Source organism: Somniosus microcephalus, unplaced genomic scaffold (assembly GCF_052327205.1).
Source record: "Somniosus microcephalus isolate GS21.2 unplaced genomic scaffold, FLI_Smic_1.0 unresolved_chr3, whole genome shotgun sequence".
Taxonomy (NCBI): domain Eukaryota; kingdom Metazoa; phylum Chordata; class Chondrichthyes; order Squaliformes; family Somniosidae; genus Somniosus; species Somniosus microcephalus.
In genome coordinates, this window is record NW_028225181.1 from 37127821 (window position 1) to 37151476 (window position 23656).

Below are 23656 nucleotides of genomic sequence, written 5' to 3' on the forward strand. Positions count from 1 at the left end.
TGGGACCCCAGCTGTTCACAATATATATAAATGATCTGGATCAGGGAATTGGATGCAATATTTCCAAATTCGCTGACGACACTAAACTAGGAGGAGGGGTGGGCTCTGATGAGGATGTCAGGAGGCTACAGTGCGATTTGGACAGGTTGGGGGAATGGGCGGATACGTGGCAGATGCACTATAATGTGGATAAATGCGAGGTTATCCACTTTGGGGGTAAAAACAGGGGGGTAGATTATTATCTAAATGGCAATAGATTGGGAGATGGGGAAGTGCAGAGGGACCTGGGTGTTCTTGTGCACCAGTCACTGAAGGAGAGCATGCAGGTGCAACAGGCGATTAAGAAGGCAAATGGTATGTTGGCCTTCATATCAAGGGGGTTCGAGTATAGGAATAGGGATACCTTACTACAGCTGTACAAGGTGCTGGTGAGACCGCATCTGGAGTATTGTGTACAGTTTTGGTCGCCCCATCTGCGGAAGGATGTTCTTGCCATGGAAAGAGTGCAACGGCGATTCACCAGGCTGATACCTGGAATGGCGGGAATGACCTACGAAGAGAGATTAAATAGTTTGGGCTTGTACTCACTGGAGTTTAGAAGATTGAGAGGGGATCTCATCGAAACATATAAAATTATGGCAGGCCTGGACAGGCTGAATTCAGAGAGAATGTTTCCAATGGCCGGGGAGCACAGAACCAGGGGCCACAGTCTAAAAATAGCAGGCAAATCATTTAAAACAGAGATGAGGAAGAATTTCTTCACTCAAAGAGTGGTGAGCCTGTGGAATTCCCTGCCACAGAGGGCTGTGAAGGCTAATTCAATAAATATTTTCAAGAGAGAATTGGATATATTTCTGAAGGCTAAGGGGATTAAGGGTTACGGAGAAAAGGCGGGGAAGGGGTACTGAACTGATAAGATCAGCTATGATCTCAGACGAAGATCAGCCATGATCTCATTGAATGGCGGAGCAGGCTCGAAGGGCCGAATGGCCTACTCCTGTTCCTATCTCTATGTATCTATATTACTCCTGATGGGGAGCAAATGATTGTAGCATTCATTTTGCACAGCTAGTCTCTTCCACATAAATTCATAGAGACATCTCCTGATAACAGAAAGGAGTGTTCTTCCTCAAATTCTTCTACTTTTACTGTGAGGGGAGTCGATTGATTCAAGCATTGTAGTATTCCAGCCAATCCAGCTATCGGGGTCTTTTTCCCATTAATAGGCATTCCTTCTGAATATCCTTTCCCTAACACCGAAAAGGTTGCTCCTGTATCTACTAAAATGACATAGGTCTCCCAGCTATTTGCATTTTAACTTCAGGTTCGCTGCGTGAATTTAAAGAAACAACCGGCATTTAGTGGTCTGTGGCGCCTGGGGCTGCTGGTGTCAGTCAGTAATTCTGATCTCTATTTCTCCTAAATCCCTGTCCGTTTGTAGGGTAATCTCCTGACTGGTCCGAAAAAGGGTTATGGACAGTGAAATTAGGACCTTTATTCTCTAACGGAGATCCATTATTGGAGGTTTGGTTCTGACAATTTTTCGCAGGGCATTGGTTTACCTAATGTCCGGGTTGTCCGCAATTGTAACAATTACAAGATCATCCATACCCTCTTATTCTACCACGTCTTCCTCTATATTCCCCTCTATTCATCCTTCTATAGTTACCTTGTTATCCAACCATAATAGAGGAGAAAGGTGTTTCTTCGGGGTAATTTTTTTTTTCTTCTGACTCAACAAACATAGAGGCAGTCTTTTTATCTGGCTGTTCTCTATTTCTCTCTTGTTCGTTAAACATTCCTCGAGGCAAGTAATTCTTTCTATGTTAAATGACTATCTGAGGGAAAGGGTCTAGTCTTATTTACAGTCCATTTGGACCAATTTGGTAGGTGAGCAATGGATGATTGACCAGTTCTTTAACATAAAGGCTGCTGGCGTGCCTTTCTCGGGTGGCTTACTGGTGCGAGCACCCATTTTAGCAGCTTAAATGGTTCACTTAAAACAATCTAAACTCCCGTGACAATCCATGATCTGCGTTGTACGCCCCTACAGATCAGATTAATAAACTATACATACGTATAAAACTCGAGGGTTCTCAACCCTCGTGGAAGGTATTTCTAACTGGGGAAAATACTGAATCCACAATAGCTTACCGGATCATGTAAAAGACATCACTATTTTCTCAACCATACATTCCACCGCAGGACTCACTTCCCCGGCTTGGGTCTTTTCCAACCCCTTCTGCAGTTTTTTTTCAGCTTAAATATTTTAGTTAAAACATACAACAATTCCGTAACACTCTATGATCTGCGTGGGACGCCTCTACAGATCAGACATGACTAAACATTAATACATATCACAGAAATCACAGAAACCCCACAGTGCAGATAGAGGCCATTTCGGCCCATCGAACCTGCACCGACGCATATCCCACCCTATCCCCGTAACCCCACGTATTTAATCCCCCTAACACTAAGGGTCAATTTATCATAGCCAATCAACCTAACCCGCACATCTTTGGACTGTGGGAGGAAACCGGAGCACCCGGAGGAAACCCACGCAAACACAGGGAAAATGTGCAAACTCCACACAGACAGTCGCCTGAGGCCGGATTCAAACTCGGGTCCCTGGCGCTGTGAGGCAACAGTGCTAACCATTATGCCACCGTGCTAACAATAAACAATAAACAATACACTTGTTAAACAACAACCAAAGTGTTACTAAATCCCCAACCTATGCAGCCTTACTGGACAAAGCTGCAAAGTTGATTGATCATAACAAGTAGTTAAATACTCACTCTCATAAACATTAAACATTGACACTGTGTTTCAGACAACCGCCCACTCTTCTCTCTTTTTTGTTACCCTAATCCCTTTGGACAAATCTTTAGCAAAAAGGGCCTTCAATTTGCCCCAGCTAACTTCAAGCTGGAACCTTGCTAGTTCAATTTCCAGTAAATCGCTAGTTCCTTAGTTAATCAAGTTCCTGACTTAACCTTCTCTCTCAGCAAGCTGGAACCTTGCTAGTTCAATTTCCAATAAATCGCTAGCTCCTTAGTTAATCAAATTCCTGACTTAACCTTCTCTCTCAGCAAGCTGGAACCGTGCTAGTTCAATTTCCAATAAATCGCTAGCTCCTTAGTTAATCAAATTCCTGACTTAACCTTCTCTCTCAGCAAGCTGGAACCTTGCTAGTTCAATTTCCAATAAATCGCTAGCTCCTTAGTTAATCAAATTCCTGACTTAACCTTCTCTCTCTGGTACCTTTATACAGTCCTTTTCTGCACGATCCTGTTCGCGGGGTGTCAGTGCCTCATGGCTGATCCTCTGTTCCGTTTCTGAAAGGGAAGCAGTCACAACGGCAGTTTAACCTCCGAACCTTGTGAGTCAATTACCCAATGGCAGTACTGTCCAATGGAGTAAACAGACTATGCGCAGCTATGCTTCTGGCAGGGAAAGTCCCAAAAATGTGGCAAAACACCACCTTCGGCCGATGGGATTTTCCCAACCGAGCAACGTACTCGGCGTCTGTTAACTCACCAATTGGTACAGCAAGCCATCTCGGTGGAAGCTCCAAATTGAAGAAGTGCCTTACTTCTTAGCTCTGGGTAATGACTCAATACACACTTGGATTCGTCAGACGGACAGGCCTTTTATTTCACTTCTTGCAAGGGGAATCAGCACCTCTACTCAAGGGGTGAGGCTACTATTCCAATGATACAGCGTAAGCGTTCCATATTTATACAGTGCAACAAACAAGTTTGATTGACATTCCTTTGCTCCTCTATCAGGATACATTTTAGATTAATCATCAGGAAGAAATAACATATTGACAGAAGGATCCTGGACACATAAGTCAACCATTAATCTATAACAGGGCATGAATCGTGTAACCGGAGGTCCTCTTTACTCATATATTGGGAGGCTAGCTTTGCTTACGGTCACAAGTTATCAGGTCATTGGTACATCAAAGGAACTCATTATTTCACTTCTACATTCTCATTAGGTGGGCAGACATCTGTTCTTGGCTGTAGTTCGATTACGTGCAGTAGCTCTAGTTACACATCGACACTTGCCCAGTGTCAAGTCTGAAAACTTTTACCCAGCAAGCACTTGGAATTAACCCCTTATATCATGTAGATTTCCTCAGGTGCCACCATCTATGTGCGGGGCACAAGATATGCCATCTTTATGCATGGATACTGGAGATGCAATCGTTGTGTGGCGCTTGTCTCACAATCGTTGTGCAGGGCACAACTGAAGCCAACTTTATGCGGGGCGTGTGTGCTGCCACCTTTGTCCGGGGACTCAGATCCGACATTTTATGCCGGGAGCCATAGCCACCAACTTTGGGCTGTTGCCGAAGCTGCCATCATTGTGCAGAGCCTCAGAGCCACCATCGCTGTGCTGGCGCGGTTTCCGCCATTTCTGTGCTATGCCTCTATGCCTCCGTCTTTTTTCATGGCGCTGTAGGTGGCACTTTGTGCAGAGCACCGGGGCCGACATCTTTGTGCGGGGCACCATTGTAGCCAATGTTGCGGGGCGTGGCCGCCGCCATCTTTTTGCGGTGCGCAGTTCCCACCCTTTTTGAGTGGGGCGCTGGTGCCACCATCTTTGTTCGGGCCCAGAGCCGCCTTTTTTGTGCTTTGAGTTGGTGCTGCCATAATTTTTTGTGGTCCCCAGAGCCGCCATGGATGTGTGGGGCACCAGAGCTGCCATCTTTGTGCGGAGTACGGGTGCCGCTATTTTTGTGCAGGGTGCAGGTGCCGCCATATAAGTGCGGGTCCCCAGGGCCGCCAGGTTTCTGCATGGCCCCAGAGCTGATATCTTAGTGTGGGGTGCACGTGCCACCATCTTTCTGGTGGGCCTCAGAGCCTCCATTTTTGAGCTGGGCAGGGGGCCAGCAGTGCCATCTTGTGCTGGGAGCGGAAGCCACCAGCTTTGTGTGGGATCTGAGCGCCAACACATTTGCGTGTGGTGCCAGAGCTGCCATCTTTCTGCAGTGCCCTAGAGCAGCCATCTTTGTGTGTTTCACCAGAACTGACATTGATTTGCAGGCCGCCTAAGCCAGCATGTTTGTGCAGGGCGCCAGAAGCGACATTTTTGTGTGGGGCGCCGGAGACCGCATTTTTGTGTGGGTCGCATGTGACGCCATCTTTGTGTGAGGTGCCGGAGCCACCATCTTTGTGCGGGACCGCAGAGCCGCTATCTTTGTGCATGGCGCCAGAACCGCCAAACTTGTGGGGGTGCTGGTGCCGTCCTCTATGTGTGGGGCACCAGAGATACCATCTTTATGTGTGGCCACCAGAGATGCAATCATTGTGCGGCGCTTGTGCCGCCATCTTTGTGTAGGGCACAACTGCCGCCATCTTTGTGCAGGGCGTGGGTGCTGCCATCTTTGTGTGGGGACCCAGATCCAACAACTTTATGCGGGGGGGCCATAGCCGCCATTTTTGGGCGGGGCGCTGGAGCCGCCACTTTTGTGCAGAGCATCAGAGCAGCCATTTTGTTCCGGGCGTGGTTACCACCATTTATGTGCTAGGCCGCAATGCCACCATTTTTATTCATGGCGCTGGTGCCACCATTGTTGTGTGGAGCACCGGGCCAGACATCAATGTGCAGGGCCCCCGAGCCGCAATCTTTTTTCGGGGCCTCAGAGCGGTAATCTTTATGCGGGGCCCTGGAGCCGCCACATGGAGTGGGGCCCCCAGAGCCGCTATATTTGTGCACGGCCCCAGAGCCGCTATTTTTCCTTGGTACCCAAGAGCTGCCACCTTTATGCAGGGCCCCATAGCCGCCATCTTTGTGCAGGGCCCGAGAGCCGACATCTTTGTGCGGGGCCCCAGTGCTGCCATCTTTGTGCCCGGCAGGAGGTTCAGGGAAGCCATCTTTGCATTGGCATGGATGCTGCCATCTTTGTGCGAGTCCCCAGAACCGCCATTGTTGTGTGTGGCACCAGAGCTGCCATCTTTCTGAAGTGCCTCAGAGCAGTAATTTTTGTGCGTGGTGCCAGAGCAGCCATTTTTCTGCAGGGCGCGTGTGCCGCCATCTTTGTGTGGGGTGCTGGTGCCAGAATGATTGTGCTGGGCGCGGGTTCCACCAAATTTTTGCAGGGCCACAGACCCACCATTTTTGTGCTGTTCACGTGTGCCTCCATCTTTGAGCAGGGTTTGTGAGCCACCATCTTTGTGCGTGGCCCCAGTGACGCCATCTTTGTGCGGGGCACGGGTACCGCCATCTTTTTGCGGGGCCTCAGTGCCGCCATTTCGTATGGTGCGCCGGAGCCACCATGTTTTTGCAGGGCCCCACAATATCAGACCCAGGGAACTCTCAACTCTCAGGCTGAAAAGTCTCTGCTTTATCTCATCCTTTAATTAATTTTACAATCAGAGTAAAGGGATATTTCCCTATATTCTTCACCTGCTCTCTGAACTTAGTCTGGGTCACGGCGTAAATCCCAGTGTTTGTGCAGCAACTCAGTAGCTGCAGCATGAATCCCAGTTCCCGTACATAACTAGGTAGAAATACAGGCATAGGCCCCAAATACAACATCCGGCTCCATATAGAATACAACATAAACAGTGCCCATAACAGGATGAAATTGCTGGAGATAACAAGCAGTAAAATGATAGATTTTCTGCGACTCTCCATCTCTTGGTCTCTGGGACTCTCCCCACCGCTGGGACCCCGGAGTCTCCTGCGGGCTCTGCTTGCCACTAAAATGTGTCTGACGGTGAGAGCATTCAGCAGCAGAATCACAACAAATGGGACACATGGGGTGAGAATATAATGAAGGAGCTCAATTGTTCCCCAGGCCCGTGATAACCGAACATCTTCTGTGACATCACAAAACCAGGGGCTGTTCGCAAGCCAATACCGACCTGTGAACATAAAATACCAGATGATGTTCTTTAAACCGCTCAGCACAGTCACTGTTCCCAGAGCCACAACCGCCGTTTCCTCGTTGCAATATTTAGTTTTGAGCTTCTGGCAACAAATGGCCACAAATCGATCAAAGGTGAAAGTGACGGTGAACCAGACAGAACAGTCTGTGGCTGCGTAAAGCAGGACAGCATGGATGTTACAAACGGGGATGGACTCCACAAAATAAAACTCTTCCCAATAAACAATCGGAATGTGCCTCAATATCAGGTCGAGGATAACGACCAGTAGATCTGCCGCTGCCATGGCCACCAGGTAGCGACTGACACATTTGGAGAGACCACACTTTCCCTGGGACAGGATCAAAATCGTCACTAAGTTCACTGTGAGGAAGGGAAATAAACAGCGAAATTATACATCAGGCTGGGAGCAAAAGCAGCAGTTTGATGGAATTCAGCGTGAAATCTGCAACTCATTACCAACATTCAATGATATAATCTAATCCTATTACCTGTGGAGCTGAATTCTATTATTGTAAGAATAATCGGAAATAGATTATCGAATCAATACTTTAAATGGGAATAAATACAACATGAAAGTAACAGATATTTTGTCAAGGAGAGATTAAATGAGCAATCTACCTTTAGCCCAGCAAACAAAAGCACTTCCCGAGGTACCCGGGACACAAAGGACAAGAACATCTCAGGAAGACTTCATATCCTGGGACCAGTCAGCATTTGGAATGGTGCAATTTGCTTCTGTGCCCCTGTTTTAGGGGAGCGGGATATCCCGCTTGGATTCCTGCTCCTGGTTAGAATACCCATTGGCCCAGAAATTCAGGTCAGGGGCTTCCCGCGGGTGTAAGGACCCGATCTGCACTTACCTCGCACACCGGCCATTGAGCTGTGGGCCCCCATGGACTTCCGACCCGGGGCCTGGTCCAGCTGCCGGCATGCAGTGCTTGCGTATCCCAGGGGCGCAGTTAATTCGATGCGTCCCCTGGGATCACGTGGGCCATGGGGAGCCAATCGGAGCAGGAAATGCTCCATTCATAAGATTGACAGGAAGAGCTGTCAAAACTTTTTAATTCTACGGGCCAAAAACAGCACTAAATCTTCAAATAAATTTTTAAAAAACATCACAAGATTAAATAAAATATAAAGTACATGAAATAACTATTTTAAACAATAATTTAAATTTTTGAAAAAATTAATTTTATTATCTAATGGGGCTAAAAATAAACTTACCTTGCCTTAAATTATTTAAAAATGATAAACCTGTGGAAAAAATGTCTTAATTTAAATTAATTCACCACTTACCTTGTAAAAAGCAGGCGTTACACCTGCTTTTTATATGTGTAACTGCTGGAGACTTACCCTACCGGGAAAACCTGCAAAGAAACCCGAAGTTCGATGCAAACGCGCACACTCTCCTGCGCACGCATTCGACCTCTGAACCCCTTCGTTCAGGGGAACGGATGTGCCGGTTTCCCACGCATGTGGAGTGTATGCAGGAAACCGGCACTTCCATTGGGCTTATGGGTGAGTACCCCATGCGTACTCATCCGTGGAGACCCGAATTTCGGGGCCATTATATTTTGAACTGAAAAATAATGCAACATCAAAGTACAGAAACTGCAACCTTAGCATGCAATAATTACAGGCAATTGTATGTAAAATGTATGGATGTAATATGAAAAGCCTACGATAATATATACAAGTGCACTGCAGGTATAAACATAACTGGGCCATCAGATATGTTTTGAAGATTGAGGTTTCTGCATTTTTGTTGAAATACACAAATTGTAACTCATTGAAAGGAAGATTTGCCAAGTAACATTGCAAATAGTGGACGCTGAATTAAAGTAAATAGTGAGGATTGACAAGGTAATGTCCCACTAAATGCATTTATCAACATCGAAATCAGACGAATTATACCACAAGCAAAGTGCCACCGAAAGCTTTTGCAAAATATCTGAGCACTAATGGAAGAGATTTAAACTTATACTTTTTCAACTGTTGCTTCCAACTTGTGCATTAAATATTAGACAAGAAGATGTCAAATGCTTTTTTGTCCCCAGTACTTCAGTAACAATCAGCTGGGATTGTTTATCCTGAAGTGCAGCAGGAGGCAATAGATAATCACACTGGGTCTCACTGAGAGATCCACTGAACCGTGACAGACGGGCATGGGATCTAATTGTAAATTCAAAACAAAGATCAGAAATCAATAAATGTATTGGAATCTGGCAGATCATGATATCATGCACGCGTGCAACACCCCGGTAGCGCCCCGGACTGGATATTGAGTCCAGCCCCCTGCCTTTCCGCTTGCCGCTAGGAACGGCAGGTAAAGGGGAACGTTTTCAAGCCGGGAAAGGTCTGGAGGTGCGCTATTTAAAGGCGACCACTTTCTGCCTTTTCTTGAAGGCAACATTTTTGGTACACGCAGGTTGAGAGTGAGGGATGCATCTGGCGAGATTCGACGCTGATCGAAGGTGTTTTGGTCCTGAGCACCAATTCGGAGTTTCATTTTTATTTCAGCTCCCTTCTAAATATATTTAGAAGCTTTGATGGGGGCTGCACTAACTCGGGGAATTCTCGTCTCGCTTCACCTTCGGAGGCAGCGGAGGCAGAGTGAGTGGCAAAGGTGGCCAGAAGGAGGAGGGCCAACAAACCTCTGCATAGGAGACCTTACCCTCCCAGGGTATTCAGAGGCAAATTTTCCTCCTATATCCATTTGTCTGAGGAGCATTTTTTCCTAAGACTGCGCTGCAGCAAGGAATTGGTCACTGTACTCTGCCACCTCCTGCAATGAAGAGGGAGACTCGCTCGGGTGAGTATTGCAGGGCTCGTCCTGAGTGGTCTGGACACCGGAACTATTGTTCAAGACACCGATCATCTGCTCTGTGAGGGTCCTGGTTGCTCTATACCTCTCCTTGTATTGCAGCACGGCAGAGGTGTTGGGGTTACGGAGTGGTGTCATCAGCCAGGTGCAGAGTGGATAACCCTTGTCCCCGAGGAGCCATCCACTAGCTTGACACGGTGTTTGGAAGAGGTCTGCGACACTGGTCTGGTGCAGGATAACAGTACCATGGCTGCTGCCAAAATATCAGTCATTGATTGCCAGTATGAGCTGCCTGTGGTCACATACCAACTGGACATTCAGAGAGTGGAAGCCATTGTGGTTCTCATGAGGTGCCCACAATGCCACATGCGTGCAGTCAATGGCACCCTCAGCTCAGAACCAGGACGTCTCTGTCGGTGACACTGAATGTGAGAGCGGCTCTAAATTTCGAAGTCAGCAGTTCCTTTCAGGCTTCTATGGGGGACATACCGAAGATCTCCTAGTTCACTGTTCATTGTTGCATCCGGGAGGTGACAAAGGCTTTGTGGAAGAGGAGACGCCAGTACGTCTCTCTCCATGGCCTAGGACAAACAGCATGAATGTGCATGTGGCTTTGCGAGGATAGTGGGCTAAAACATGTTTCAGGACGCCATTGACAGCATGCATGTGGATATTTGTCTTTATTAGCTGTGGCACAGAATATAAGAGCAGGGAGATTATGCTTGAACTGTGTAAAACACATGTTAGGCCACAGCTAGAATACTGCGTGCAGTTTTGGTCATCACATTACAGGAATGATGTGATTGCGCTAGAGAGGATACAGAGGAGATTTACGAGGATGTTGTCTGGTCTGGAGAATTTTATCTATGAGTAAATATTAGAGTGGATTGGGTTGTTTTCTGTGGATCAAAGGAGGCTGCGGGGAGACCTAATTTTGGTGTATTAAATGATAAGGGGCCTAGATATTGCGGACAGGAAGGATCTATATCCCTTAGCAGAAGGGTGAGTAACCAAGGGGCAGAGATTTAAAGTAATTGGTCAGACGTTTAGAGGGGATTTGAGGAGAAATCGTTTCACCCAGAGGGTGGTGTGGGTCTGGAACTAACTGCCTGAAAGGGAATTAGAGACAGAAACTTTAATTGCATTCAAAAAGTACTTGGATATGCAACTGAAGTGCCGCAACCTGCAAGGCTACAGATCAAGTGCTGGAAAGTGGCATTAGGGTGGATAGCACTTTGTCGGCCGGCACGGACAAGATGGGCTGAATGGCCTCCTTCTGTAGAGCAAATTTCTATGGTTCTATGCAAGCTGTCCGGTCTGTACTGGTCCCACCTCCCCCAGAAACTGTCCCAATGTCCCAGGAATCTAAAGCACTCCGTCCTGCACCATGTCTCCAGCCACGCATTCAACTGCATTTTCCTTGTATTTCTATACTCACTAACTTGTGGCACCGGGAGTGATCCGAAGATTTCTACCTTCGAGGTCATTTAAGCTTTTCCTAGCTCCCTATTATCTGCCTGAAGGATCACATCCCTACTTCTGCCTATGTCGTGGGTTACCCCATGATTCAGGACGCCATTGACCGCATGCATGTCGATATTGTCTTTATGTTCAATCTGTGTAGACCACAGACAAAATGTATTTCTCCACTCTTATTCTTTGATTTATTCCATACTAGGCGACCAGGATAAAAAAAATATCAATAATTAGGGTCTGAGAGATGATCCCAGTTATTTAACTATGGGGCTCACCTATATGACAGTGGCCCCACCTCAATCAAGTAATTTCATTCCCAGCTCTGCCAAGATTACAATGTGCCCATCTCAGTCAAGGAATTTCATTCCCAGCGCCGCCTAGATTACACTGCTCCAGTCTCAATCCAGGAATTTCATTCCCAGGGCCGCCTAGATTACACTGCTCCCGCCTCAATACAGGAATTTCATTCCTAGGGCTGCCTAGATTATATTATTCCCGTTTCAATACAGGAAATTAATTCCCAGTTCATTTCTCAATTGCCTGAAACTAGAACAACAACAAGAACAACAACTTTCTAAAGAATGACCATACCCAGATAGACAGGTCATCATGTTTAGCCGAGGGTAAGAATAATTAAAAGGAGCAAAGTGTTGATTCGAAGCAATCAAAGTAAAACACTTAAAATATGAACCAATGCGATAAATACCATGTCAGCACCTCAATACTCCATGAACACTCTGGAAATTCTCCCATAGTCATTCTCACAGGTTCCTACCTCTCACTCAACATTCCCGAATCCTCCGTCATGATCCCAGGCTCTTTACAGACGCACAGAATTTGGGGGCACAGCGATATACAATCCGGTGGGAAAAACCCTACGACTCTTCAGCATTGCTAAGGATGTAATGAAGTCTCATGGCTACCAGCCAGACATGGGCAAGGTGCTTCCTGCCGTTTACCACCTCCTCCCTCCCTCAGGTGATGAATTGGCAGTTCTTCATGCTGTGCACCAGTTGATGGGAGCCCGAGAACAGAAAGGGCGCAAATTATACTCAGGGTTTGGAGGTGGATACTTAAATGTCCAGCACCAATAGTGCCTGGGAAGTACCATCATGAACCGAGCCCTGAGGAATACAGCTGCCAGACTGGGATTGTGGCAGGTGGTGGGGGAACTAACATGAGAGAATAGCCTGCTTGACCTAGTTCTCACCAACCTTCCAATCACATTGGCATCTGTCCATGACGATATTGATAGGACTGACCACTGCACAATATTTGTGGAGAATAAGTCTCGCCTTCACCCGGAGGCCACCCTCCATCATATCATGTGTCACTACCATGGACATCAAGGGAATGAAATTAGACAGAGCCTTGCGATCCCACAAACAGCAGGCCAAATTATTTCAAAGCTGTCGTGAATGGTAAGGAACACTTGAGCAGTTTCCCCACGGCCCTGAACATGTCCCCTTTCCAAGTATATGTGCAATTACGTTTTGGAAGTTACAGTTAAGAAAGGAACAATTGCATTGATACATCGCTTTTCACGACCCTGGGAAGTACCAAAGTGCTTCGCAGCCAATGAAGCACTTTTGAAGTGTAGTCACTGTTGTAATGTAGGAAACGTGGCAGCCAATTTGCACAAAGCAATCTCCCACAAACAGCAATGTGGAAATGGCCAGGTAATCTGCTTCATTGATGTAGATTGAGGTAAATATTGACCAGAACACCAGGGTTAAATCTACTGTTGTTCTTTGATATAGTTCCATGGGAACTTTTACCTCCACCTTAGAGAATAGACGAGGCCTCTGTCTAACATCTCATCTGGAAGAAAACCCCTCCGACAGTGCAGTGCTGCCTCACTACTGCCCCTCTGACACTGCAGCCTTCCTCCAGAACTGCTGCTCCAAAACTGCAGCCATCCCTCAGCACTGCACTGCAGAGTTAGACAAGATTTTTGTACTCAAGTCTCTGGAGTGGGACTTGAACCCACAGCCTTCTGACTCAGAGCCGAGAGTTCTACGACCTGAACCAAGAGAATCTGCTTTCACCAGAATTTCCGAGTTCATTCCAGGTCATAAATCCTCACTGCATGACAAAAGTTCTTCTCATCTGCTCCCTGTTTTTTTTACCAATTATCTTATATCTGTGTCCTTTTGGTAATGACAAGGCAAGTAGTGGAAACAGTTTCTTATTACTGTATCAGCATTTGGAAAACGTCTATTCCATCACCCGCTAACCTTCTCTGCTATAAGAAGAACAATCCCAGCTTCTCCAGTCTCTCCACATAACTGAAATCCCTCATCACTAGTGTCTTTATGGTAAATTCTCATCACAAAAGTGGCAGGCGATGAACAGCTCCAACAAGATGGAGTCCGACCTCCTCTACTTGACAGTCAATGGCAGCTCTATCACCGAATCCTCCAGCATCAAAATCTTAGTGGTCGCCATTGATCAGAGACTCAACTGGACAAGCCACATAAATGCCGTGGATACAACAGCAGGTGAGAGGCTGGGTATTCTGTGGTGAGTAACTCACCTCCTGGTTCCACAAAACATCTCCAACACATAAAAGGCACAAGTAAAGAGAGGTAAGGATTACTATCTGTCGGCAGAGGGATGACATGTGGGCAAGACCCTACTAATTCTAATAACTTAATTGTACATTTCCCTATATTAAGTGCAATTACAAATATTAAAACTAAATGCCTGCAAAATAAGCAGATTCCAAGGGGTCATATTCAGTAAAAGATTAGAAACAGTGAACGTACATTATTGGTCGAATAATCTGTAAGGACAGATATGAGGGCCAAGAATATCTGCTCAGAATTTCCGATGTGATAACGCCTGCTTTGTGCCGCCGCCCGAGAAGAATTTCTAGGCCCTTTTGTTTGCAGTGTTTTGTCGCTTTAAAAAGACTGTGACGGGTCCTGTCTCTTGAAAAAGCCCGTGTGACTGGTCCTGTCTCTTTAAAAATCCTGTGTGACTGGTCCTGTCACTTTAAAAAGCCTGTGTGACTGGTCTTGCCTCTTTATAAAGCCTGTATGACTTGTCCTGTCTCTTTAAAAATCCTGTGTGACAGGTCTTGTCTCTTTAGAAAGCCGTTGAGACTGGTCCTGTCTCTTTAAAAAGCCTGTGTGACTGGCCCTGTCTCTTTTGAAAGCCTGTGTGACTGCTCTTGCCTCTTTAAAAAGCCTGTGCGACTGGTTGTGTCTCTTTAGAAAGCCTGTGTGACTGGTACTGTCTCTTTAAATAACCTGTCTGACTGGTCCTGTCTCTTTATAAAGCCTGTGTGACTGATCTTGCATCTTTAAAAAGATTGTGTGACTGGACCTGTCTCTTTATAAAGCCGGTGTGATGGATCCTGTCTCCTTAAAAAGCCCGTGTGTCGGGTCCTGTCTCTTTGGAAAGCCTGTGTGACTGGTCCTCTCTCTTTGGAAAGCCTGTTTGACTGGTCCTGTCTCTTTAAAAAGCCTGTGTGACTGGTCTTTCCTCTTTAAAAAGCCTGTGTGACTGGACCTGTCTCTTTACAAAACCTGTGTGACTGGTCCTGTCTCTTTACAAAACCAGTGTGACTGGTCCTGTCTCTTTATAAAGCCTGTGTGACTGGTCCTGTCTCTTTTTAAAGCCGGTGTGACTGGACCTGTCTCCTACAAAGCCTGTGTAACTGGTCCTGTCTCTTTACAAAACCTATGTGACCGGTCCTGTCTCTTTAAAAAGCCTGTGTGACTGGTCCTGTCTCTTTAAAAGCCAGTGTGACTGGTCCTGTCTCTTTAGAAAGCTGGTGTGACTGGTCCTGTCTCTTTAGAAAGCCTGTGTGACAGATCCTGTCTCTTTAGAAAGCCTGTGTGACTGGTCCTGTCTCTTTACAAACCTGTGTGACTGGTCCTATCTCTTTAGAAAGCCTGTGTGACTGGTCCTGTCTCTTTAGAAAGCCTGTGTGACTGGTCCTGTCTCTTTAAAAAGCCTGTGTGATGGATCCTGTCTCTTTAGAAAGCCGGTGTGACTGGTCCTGTTTCATTAAAAATCCTGTGTGACAGGACCTGTTGCTTTAGAAAGCCGGTGTGACGGATCCTGTCTCTTTAAAAAGCCTGTGTGACAGGTCCTGTCTCTTTAGAAAGCTGGTGTGACGTATCCTGTCTCTTCAAAAAGCCTGTGTGACTGGTCCTGTCTCTTTAGAAAGCCTGTGTGACGGATCCTGTCTCTTTAAAAAGCCTGTGTGACTGGTCCTGTCTCTTTAGAAAGCCTGTGTGACTGGTCCTGTCTCTTTAGAAAGCCTATGTGACTGGTTGTGTCTCTTTAGAAAGCCTGTGTGACTGGTCCTGTCTCTACAAAGCCTGTGTGACTGGTCCTGTCTCTTTACAAAGCCTGTGTGACTGGTCCTGTCTCTTTACAAAGCCTGTGTGACTGGTCCTGTCTCTTTACAAAGCCGGTGTGACTGGTCCTGTCTATTTACAAAGCCTGTGTGACTGGACCTGTCCCTTTACAAAACCTGTTCGACTGGTCCTGTCTCTTTATAAAGCATGTGTAACTGGTCCTGTCTCTTTAAAAGCCAGTGTGACTGGTCCTGTCTCTTTAGAAAGCTGGTGTGACTGGTCCTGTCTCTTTAGAAAGCCTGTGTGACTAGTCCTGTCTCTTTAAAAAGCCTGTGTGACAGGTCCTGTCTCTTTAGAAAGCCTGTGTGGCTGGTCCTGTCTCTTTAAAAAGCCTGTGTGACTGGTCCTGTCTCTTTACAAAGCCTGTGTGACTGGTCCTGTCTCTTTACAAGGCCTGTGCGACTGGTCCTGTCTCTTTACAAAGCCTGCGTGACTGGTCCTGTCTATTTACAAAGCCTGTGTGACTGGACCTGTCTCTTTACAAAGCCTGTGTGACTGGTCCTGTCTCTTTACAAAGCCTGTGTGTCTGGTCCTCTCTCTTATAAAAGCCTGTGTGGATATTTGGCTGTCACTGGCTGTGCTCCCCCAACTTGTTTAGGTTTTCGTTGCATTTTATGCAATAAACTCCTTGGGCTCTCAAGAAGAGCCAGAATGGAGTTTTTTTTTTTAAGGAGTGGGCCATGTTGTTTGGGTCCACAGGTTTGCTGATGGGGCAGCATTACTGAGACTAGTTCCTTGACACAGATGTGGCTTCACTGAGTTACGGAGATTCCTTTGCTAGAAAAGTACTGTTAAGTATTGAAGACCTAGACTGAGAAACCTGTCATTGACTTGAGTGGAACAGAATATCAGGCGCTGTGTGTAACGGGTGCCCAATCCAAAACCATCTGTTTAGAACCACCGCCTGTGACGAATTCCTCTGCCCTTGTCTGTGGACATCGGCAGATATCAAATGTCACAGCGTGCTGACTAATTGGACCGAGATTTGCCTCTCAAAGGCTCGCCTGAACACATTCAGAGTCATTTGTTATCTTCTGAGGCAGATTGCTCGAGGGGTTTAACTTGGTTTTACTTCCCAATATATTATCAAGCCCTCGCTTTGCCTTCCTAATCTCCTTTTTAATTTCAACCCTGCACGTTCTAATGCCCCTCCAGGCTTTCTGTGGTATTGAGCTCGGTGGCTGTCCAAAGATTCCCTTTTAATCCTCATTCTACCCTATATATTCCTTGACATCCAGGGTACTCTAGAATTGGGGGTCACATCCTACGCCTTTGTGGCAACATATTTGCTCTGGACCCTCATTATCTCCTCCTTGAATGCTTCCCACTGCTCAACACTGATTTCCCATCAAGTAGCTATTTGCAGTCCACTTTTGCTAAATCACATCTCAGCTTAATAAGATTAACCTTTTCCCAATTGAGAACCTTTACACCTGGTCTATGTTTGTCCTTTTCAATAAGGGGAGATTGAATATAGATGTTAAAAATAATGATGGGTTATGATAGAGTAAGTAAGTCAAAACTGTCTCCAGTGGCAGAATGTTGGGTATACAGAGGGCACAGATTTAAGGTAATTGGCAACAGAACCAGAGGAGAGATGAGGAGATAGTCCTTTACACAGTGAGTTGTTGTGATCTGGAATGCACTGACTCAGGACGCGGTAGAAGCAGATTCAGTAGTAAATTTCGAAAGCGAATTGGATAATTAGTTGCAGGAGAAATGTTTACAGGGCTCTGGCTAAAGTGTAGGGCTAATTAGATCGCTCGTCAAAGAGACGGCATGGACAGGATGGGCTGAATGGCCTGCTTGAGTGCTGTACCATTCTCTGATTCTATGAGCAGGAGACACAGAGAGAGAAGAAGTTGAGAGAGTGAGAAAGAGAGAAATAAAAATAGAGACAGAAACACTGGGGGAGGTGCAACTGGAAATAAATTAACTTTCAAAGGGGAATTGGATAAATACTTGAAGAGGAACAATTTTCAGGAATATGGGAAAAGAGCAGGGGAATGGGAATAATGGGAGGGGTGAGGCCATGGTGGGATTTGAACACAATGAGTAGAATATTAAGATTATGGCATTGCCGGAATGTGAGCAAATGATGGTCATCAAGTACAGGGTGATGGGTTAACGGGACATGATGCGAGTTAGGATAAGGGGGTAGAATTTTGGATGAGCTCTAGTTTATGGAGGCTTGTAACTGGGAGGTTGGCCAGGGGAGCATTGGGATAGTCTAGTCTGAATTTAACAAAGGCACGGTTGAGGATATTTGCAGTGGAAGGGCTGAGACAGGGAGGAGACGGGCGATATTGTGGAGGTGCATGGTCGGCAGAACTGGTGATTCAGAGGATTACAGATCTAATAGCTGGATATAGAAACTTCACAGGGACACCAACAGCAGCAAATTGGGAGAGTAAATTACATGAAAATTAATACAGTTAGCAAAGATTTGCAGAGCTAATAGTTGGATACAGAGACTTACCAGTAGCAATAAGGAGGGGAGAGTAATTGAAAGAACAGTAAGACAGTTAAACATAGGTTAAATAATTAGTTGCTAGGTAGAGAGAATTACCAGGAACACCAACAGCAGCGAGGAGGGGATAGTAAACGCATTTTATAATCATCAGTGCGCAAAGAATCCGTCTGTAAATGTCAGTTCATCAAAATATTCAGAAAGATAGTCAATAACCGAGATGAAATCCCTGTCCATTGTTGTAATATTCGAAACAACTGTACTCAGATTCTGATCCATTGTTGTACCATTCCAATCTACTCTTCTCAGATTCTGACTCCCTCTGCATGGAACAGCGCGATGATCCCTGTTAGTGCCAGAGGTGATGCTCTCACTAACACTATGGGATAACACATTGAAAGGAGTCCCTTATTAATAGAAGAGGGAAACCCTGCACTGATAAAGTTAGGGTCCATGGAGACTGACATTAATTACAGACACTGAACAAACAGCTTCAGTTAACCCGTGGAGACTGATATTAATTATAGTCACTGAACAAACAGCTTCAGTTAACCGCTTCCAATCCAACAATTTTTGTACCACAGTAAAGCAGAACTTTTAGCCGGTCTGGATGGGATATATGAAAGTTCTTGAGGGAAGGAATGTTGGAAAGAGCGCAGGCTCTGGCCATAATCTTTCAATCCTCCTTGGATATGGGAGTGGTGCCAGAGGATTGGAGGGCTGAAAATATTACAGCCTGTTTAAAAAAGGAGAGAGGGATAAACCAGTTAACTACAGGCCAGTGAGCCTAATGTCGGCGGTGGGGAAACGTCTCGAGGCCATATTCGAGGAAAAACATTAACTGGCATTTGGAAAAACATGTTTTAACAAATGACAACCAGCACAGATTCATTTAACCTGATCATGTTCTTTGATGAAGTAACGGAGAGGGTTGATGAGGGTAGTGCAGTTGACATTTTGTATATGGACTTTCAAAAGGCGTTTGATTAAGTGCCACTTAATAGACTGGATTGTGAAATGGAAACCCATGTGCTTAAAGGGGCAGTGGCTGCGTGGATGTGACATTGGCAAAGGGATAGAAAGTAGAGAGTAGTGGTGAACGGGTGTTCTTCAGACAGAAGGAAAGTGTACAGTGGTGTCCCCCAGGGGTCGATATTAGGGTCAGTGCTATTTCTTAAAGACAATAATGGCCTGGACATAATTGAAAACGTTCGAGATGAAACGGAACTGAGAAATGTCGTAAACTGTGAGGAGAGTAGCAGACTTCTGGAGCACATAGACAGACCGCTGAAATGAGCAGACACATAAAAAAAGAAAGACTTGCATTTTTATAGCGCCATTCACGACCACTGGACGTCTCAAAGCGCATTACAGCCAAGGAAGTACTTTTGGAGTGTAGTCATTGTCGTAATGTGGGAAACGTGGCAGCCAATTTGCGCACAGCAAGCTCCCACAAACAGCAGTGTGATAATGACCAGATAATCTTTTTTATTGTTATGTTGATTGAGCGATAAATATTGACCTGAACACCGGGGATAACGTCCCTACTCTTCTTCGAAATAGTGCCATGGAACCTTTCACGTCCACCTGAGAGAGTGGATGGTGACCTCGGTTTAACGTCACATCAGATACACAGCACCTCTGATAGTGCAGCACTCCCTCAGCACGGCACTGGAATATCAGCCTAGATGCATGTGCTCAAGCCAAAAAGCAAGGAAGTTACGCTAAACATTTGTAAATGTTAGGCCTGAGCTGGAGTATTGTGTCTAATTCTTGGCATCCCAATATATGAAGGACGTCAGGGCCTTGGAGTAGGCGCAGAGGAGATTTACTAGAATAGTACTAGAGAGGAGACGTTTCAGATTTATGGATAGACTGGAGAAGCTGTGATTTTTCACTTTCAAGCAGAGAAGGTTAAGGGGTGATTGAAGAGATGAGTTCAAGAGTTTGTCTAGCGTACATAACGAGAAACTGTTTCCAGTCACGGAATGGTTAGTAACCAGAAGACACAGATTTAAAATAATTGGCAAAAGATCCAGAGGGAAGATGAGGAAATGTGTTTTATGCGGCTAGTTTTTTTGATCTGGAATGCACTGCCTGGAAATGTGATAGAAGCAGATACAACGATAAATTAAAAAAGGAATATAATCAATACTGGAATAGAGGGATTTGCAGGGCTATGGGAAAAGCACAGGGGAGTGGGGCTAATTAAATAGCTCTTTCAAAGTGCCGGCACAAGCTCCATGAAAAGAATGGCCTCCTTCTGTAATGTATGATTGTGTGATAAAAGAAGACATTGAGTCCTTATCTCATGTGTAGATTCGGAGTTCCGCAGGTTTTGAGCAAGATTTTAATCTGATAGGGGGAAATCAGGATTGACACAGTCTCCATTTCGCACTCACCATCAGTAACAATCCCAGCACGTGAGTGAAAAAGACAAGGCTGAAGCAATTGCACCCATCTACTCCTGAGGTCACCACCATCATAGAAGCCAGTCTTCAGCAAATTCGATTCACTCCACACTCCACGCCAATGGTCAGCGCACTGAATACAGCAAAGGGTATGTGCACCGACAACATCCAGGCTATTGTGCTGAAGACTTGAGCTTCAGAGCTAGTCGCTCCTCTAGCCAAGCTGTTCCAGTACAGGTGCAATACAGGCATCTATCGGACAATGTGGAAATTTGCCCAGGTAAGCCCTGTCCACAAAAAACAGGAGAAATCCAACCCAACGAGGTACGTCCCCAATAATCTACTCTGAATCATCAGCAAAGTGATGGAAGGTGTCATCGATAGTGCGGGGGCATTTATTCACCAATTAACCTGCTCAATTCTGGTCAGTTTCAGTTCTGCCAAGACCACTCGGCTCATTACAGCCTTGTCCAAACAAGGACAAAGCAGCGGAATTCCTGAGGTGAGGTACTGGTGACTGCCCTAGACATCAAGGCAGCATTTGACTGAGGATTGAATCAAGGAGCCCTAGTAAAGCTGAAGTCAATGTGAATCGGGGAAATCTCTCCACTGGCTACATCTACAAGATGCGCTGCAGCAACTCACCAAGGCTTGTTCGGCAGCACCTCCCAAACCCTTGATCTCTTCCAACTAGAAGGATAAGGGCAGCAGGCCCATGGGAACAACACCACCTCCAAGTTCCCTTCGAAGTCTCACACCATCCTGATTTAGAAGTATATCGCAAATCCTTCATCGCCACTGGGTCAAATTTATGGAACTCCCTCCTTGGCAGCACTGTGGGAGTACCTTCAGCACATGGACTGCAGTGGTTCAAGAAGGAGGTTCACCATCACCTTCTCAAGGGCAATTAGAGATAGGCAATAAATGCTGGCCTTGCCAGCGATGCCCAAATCTCATAAAACGAATTAATAATTACAGAGCAATAAGGATTGAGACTGTCTTATTTTTTATTCGTTCATTGATCCTTGTTTCACGATGATGTCCCGTGGCTGGATGGTGCCGATGAGCGCTTTTAGTCCCATTATAAGCTGGAGCGGAGCCATTCTGTGTATCGACCTGCAAACAGAATTGGCTGAGTATTCATTATTTTACAGATTTGAACTGCTTGATGTTGTACCACCTGGGCCTCTTTCTGCCGTTCCTGTCCGGGATCTGGTTCAAGTACACCACGGGGCTGTCTCGGTCTGTGTTTGGGCAAGGTCCCACCTACTTTGGTTGAAAGGCATGTTCCTTTCTTAGTAAGTTTAGGACCATGACCCGATCCTATCTGATACTCAAAGTACTACTTTATTTGTTCTTTGCTTTTCACGGTGTGCTGAGCCACGCACTCATTTGTTTCCTGATGTGTTCTATCATTGATCCTAACCATTTCTGGTTGGCCGCCCCCTGGAGACCTGGGGTGATGGATGGAGTGTGGAGGTGGTTAGGCCTTCTCATTAACCATCCTGTCACAGCATGGTAAGCTGAAATACCTGTGGTGCTATGTGGGGTTGCTCTCATGTCCATTAGGCACCTGAGTAACTTGTTAATCCACTGAGTGGGGTGGCCCGTAAAGAACTTTTCCATCGTGGTTTGAAGGGATAGATTTCGCCACTCCACTACACTGATGATTGTGGGTGGTGCACAACATGCAATTTGTGCGCGATTTTTCTGAGTCTCTGGATTTCTGAGAAGATTTTCCCGGTAAAGTGTGTCCCTTGGTTACTATCCACCTGGATTGGCATTCCCCTCCTGCAGACCACCTCACGCAATAGCCGTTTTGTTGCTGTGAGGACTGTGTTCATTCTACAGCGGAAAGCGTCAATCCATTTCAGCAATTTGTCTATTAGGACCAGAAAGTATATGTAGCCCGAGGGCGCCATGACAAGGGCCCTATAAAGTCTATCTGGATGTGTGTCCAGGGTCTTTCGCGGGTGGTGGCTGTTGTAATAGCACCCACTTAGAATGAGTGCCCGGGCTATGCTGGAGGCACGAAAGGCACCGCTTTGCCTTGGATTCAAAGTCGCATTCAGAGCCCGGGTACCAGGCCATGGTGGAAAACTTCTCCAGAGTGGTCTTTGCAGAATAATGATCTCCCCACGTTGTGGGCATATAGTAATTCGAATAATTCGTCATCCCTAGCTGGGGGACGCAGGTGACAGAGACATCCAGGGTACTGTTGTACATGAGGATGGGTAGCAGGGTGCTGGGCTCATCCTGTTGAAGGCAGTTGAGCGGGGCCCACGGGGTTCGGCCAGTAAGGCTGGCACTGCTGGTGCCATGCAATAACAATTGAGTATGGGTTGTACATGGCTTGCAAGGAGGCTAGATCTTTGGCCAGGATTACAGCTGATGCGGGCAGCGGGTCAGGTTACTGCGGTTTTCCCCACAAACGGGCTTCTATGGCGGCCTATCTTTGCTGCCTTTTCTGCCATGGAATTACCCCGAGCTAGTGGTTCCATGGAGCGGGATTGTGCCCGAACCTTGCCCACATAGACAGGTGCCGTACATCCCCATAACATCATCTCCAGAACCCAATAAAGGACCACGTGTAGCAAGGGTTTACCGTCAGTCATGCAAAAGTTAATCCGGGCAGACAGGGGTAAGGACAGCAGGGTGTTGATAGCATAGGCACTGTCGGACCAAATGTTCATACTTTGAGAACTGTTAATCTGAATGGCAGTGACGAGCGCAGCCACCTCAGTGAACTGTGCCGAATGAAGGGTACATTTGGATTGAATGACCTCATTCGGCAAGATAATGGCGAACCCTGTGCACGGCTTACCATCCTTGTGAAGTGCCGATCCATCGGTTAAGGCATCCGGTGCCTCCTTAAGCAGCTCTGCCTGGACTGAAGGTGTATGACATCAATATTGCCAGACTTAGGCATCCTAGAAAAAAAATGGCGCTTCCCGCGCTTTTCTTTCTTTTCTGCAGAAAAGATATGGCGCTTCCCGCGCTTCCCCGCCGCTGCTGCCGATGACAACGCTGTTTCCTGCGGTTTCCGTTCTTTTTATTTATTTACTTACAGTTGGAGACTCGTTCCCGCCGGACTCTCTCTCTAGCTCTGAACGCCGACCTGCTTACAACGCCGGCCGTCTCCTGAGTGCTCCCTCCCCGTCTGTTACTGCTTGCCTCCGCCTTCGCTGCTTGGCCTA

The 23656-nt window shown here is 46.3% G+C and overlaps 1 protein-coding gene across 1 annotated transcript; it reads right to left on the reverse strand.

The window, feature by feature from the left end:
• Positions 1–6357: 6357 nt before the first annotated feature.
• Positions 6358–8061, reverse strand: LOC147091372 (uncharacterized). Its single transcript, XM_085976550.1, has one exon. It carries the CDS (start codon positions 7186–7188, stop codon positions 6364–6366), a length of 825 nt encoding a protein of 274 aa, XP_085832676.1. The 5' UTR covers positions 7189–8061; the 3' UTR covers positions 6358–6363.
• Between the last annotated feature and the right edge of the window lie 15595 nt (positions 8062–23656).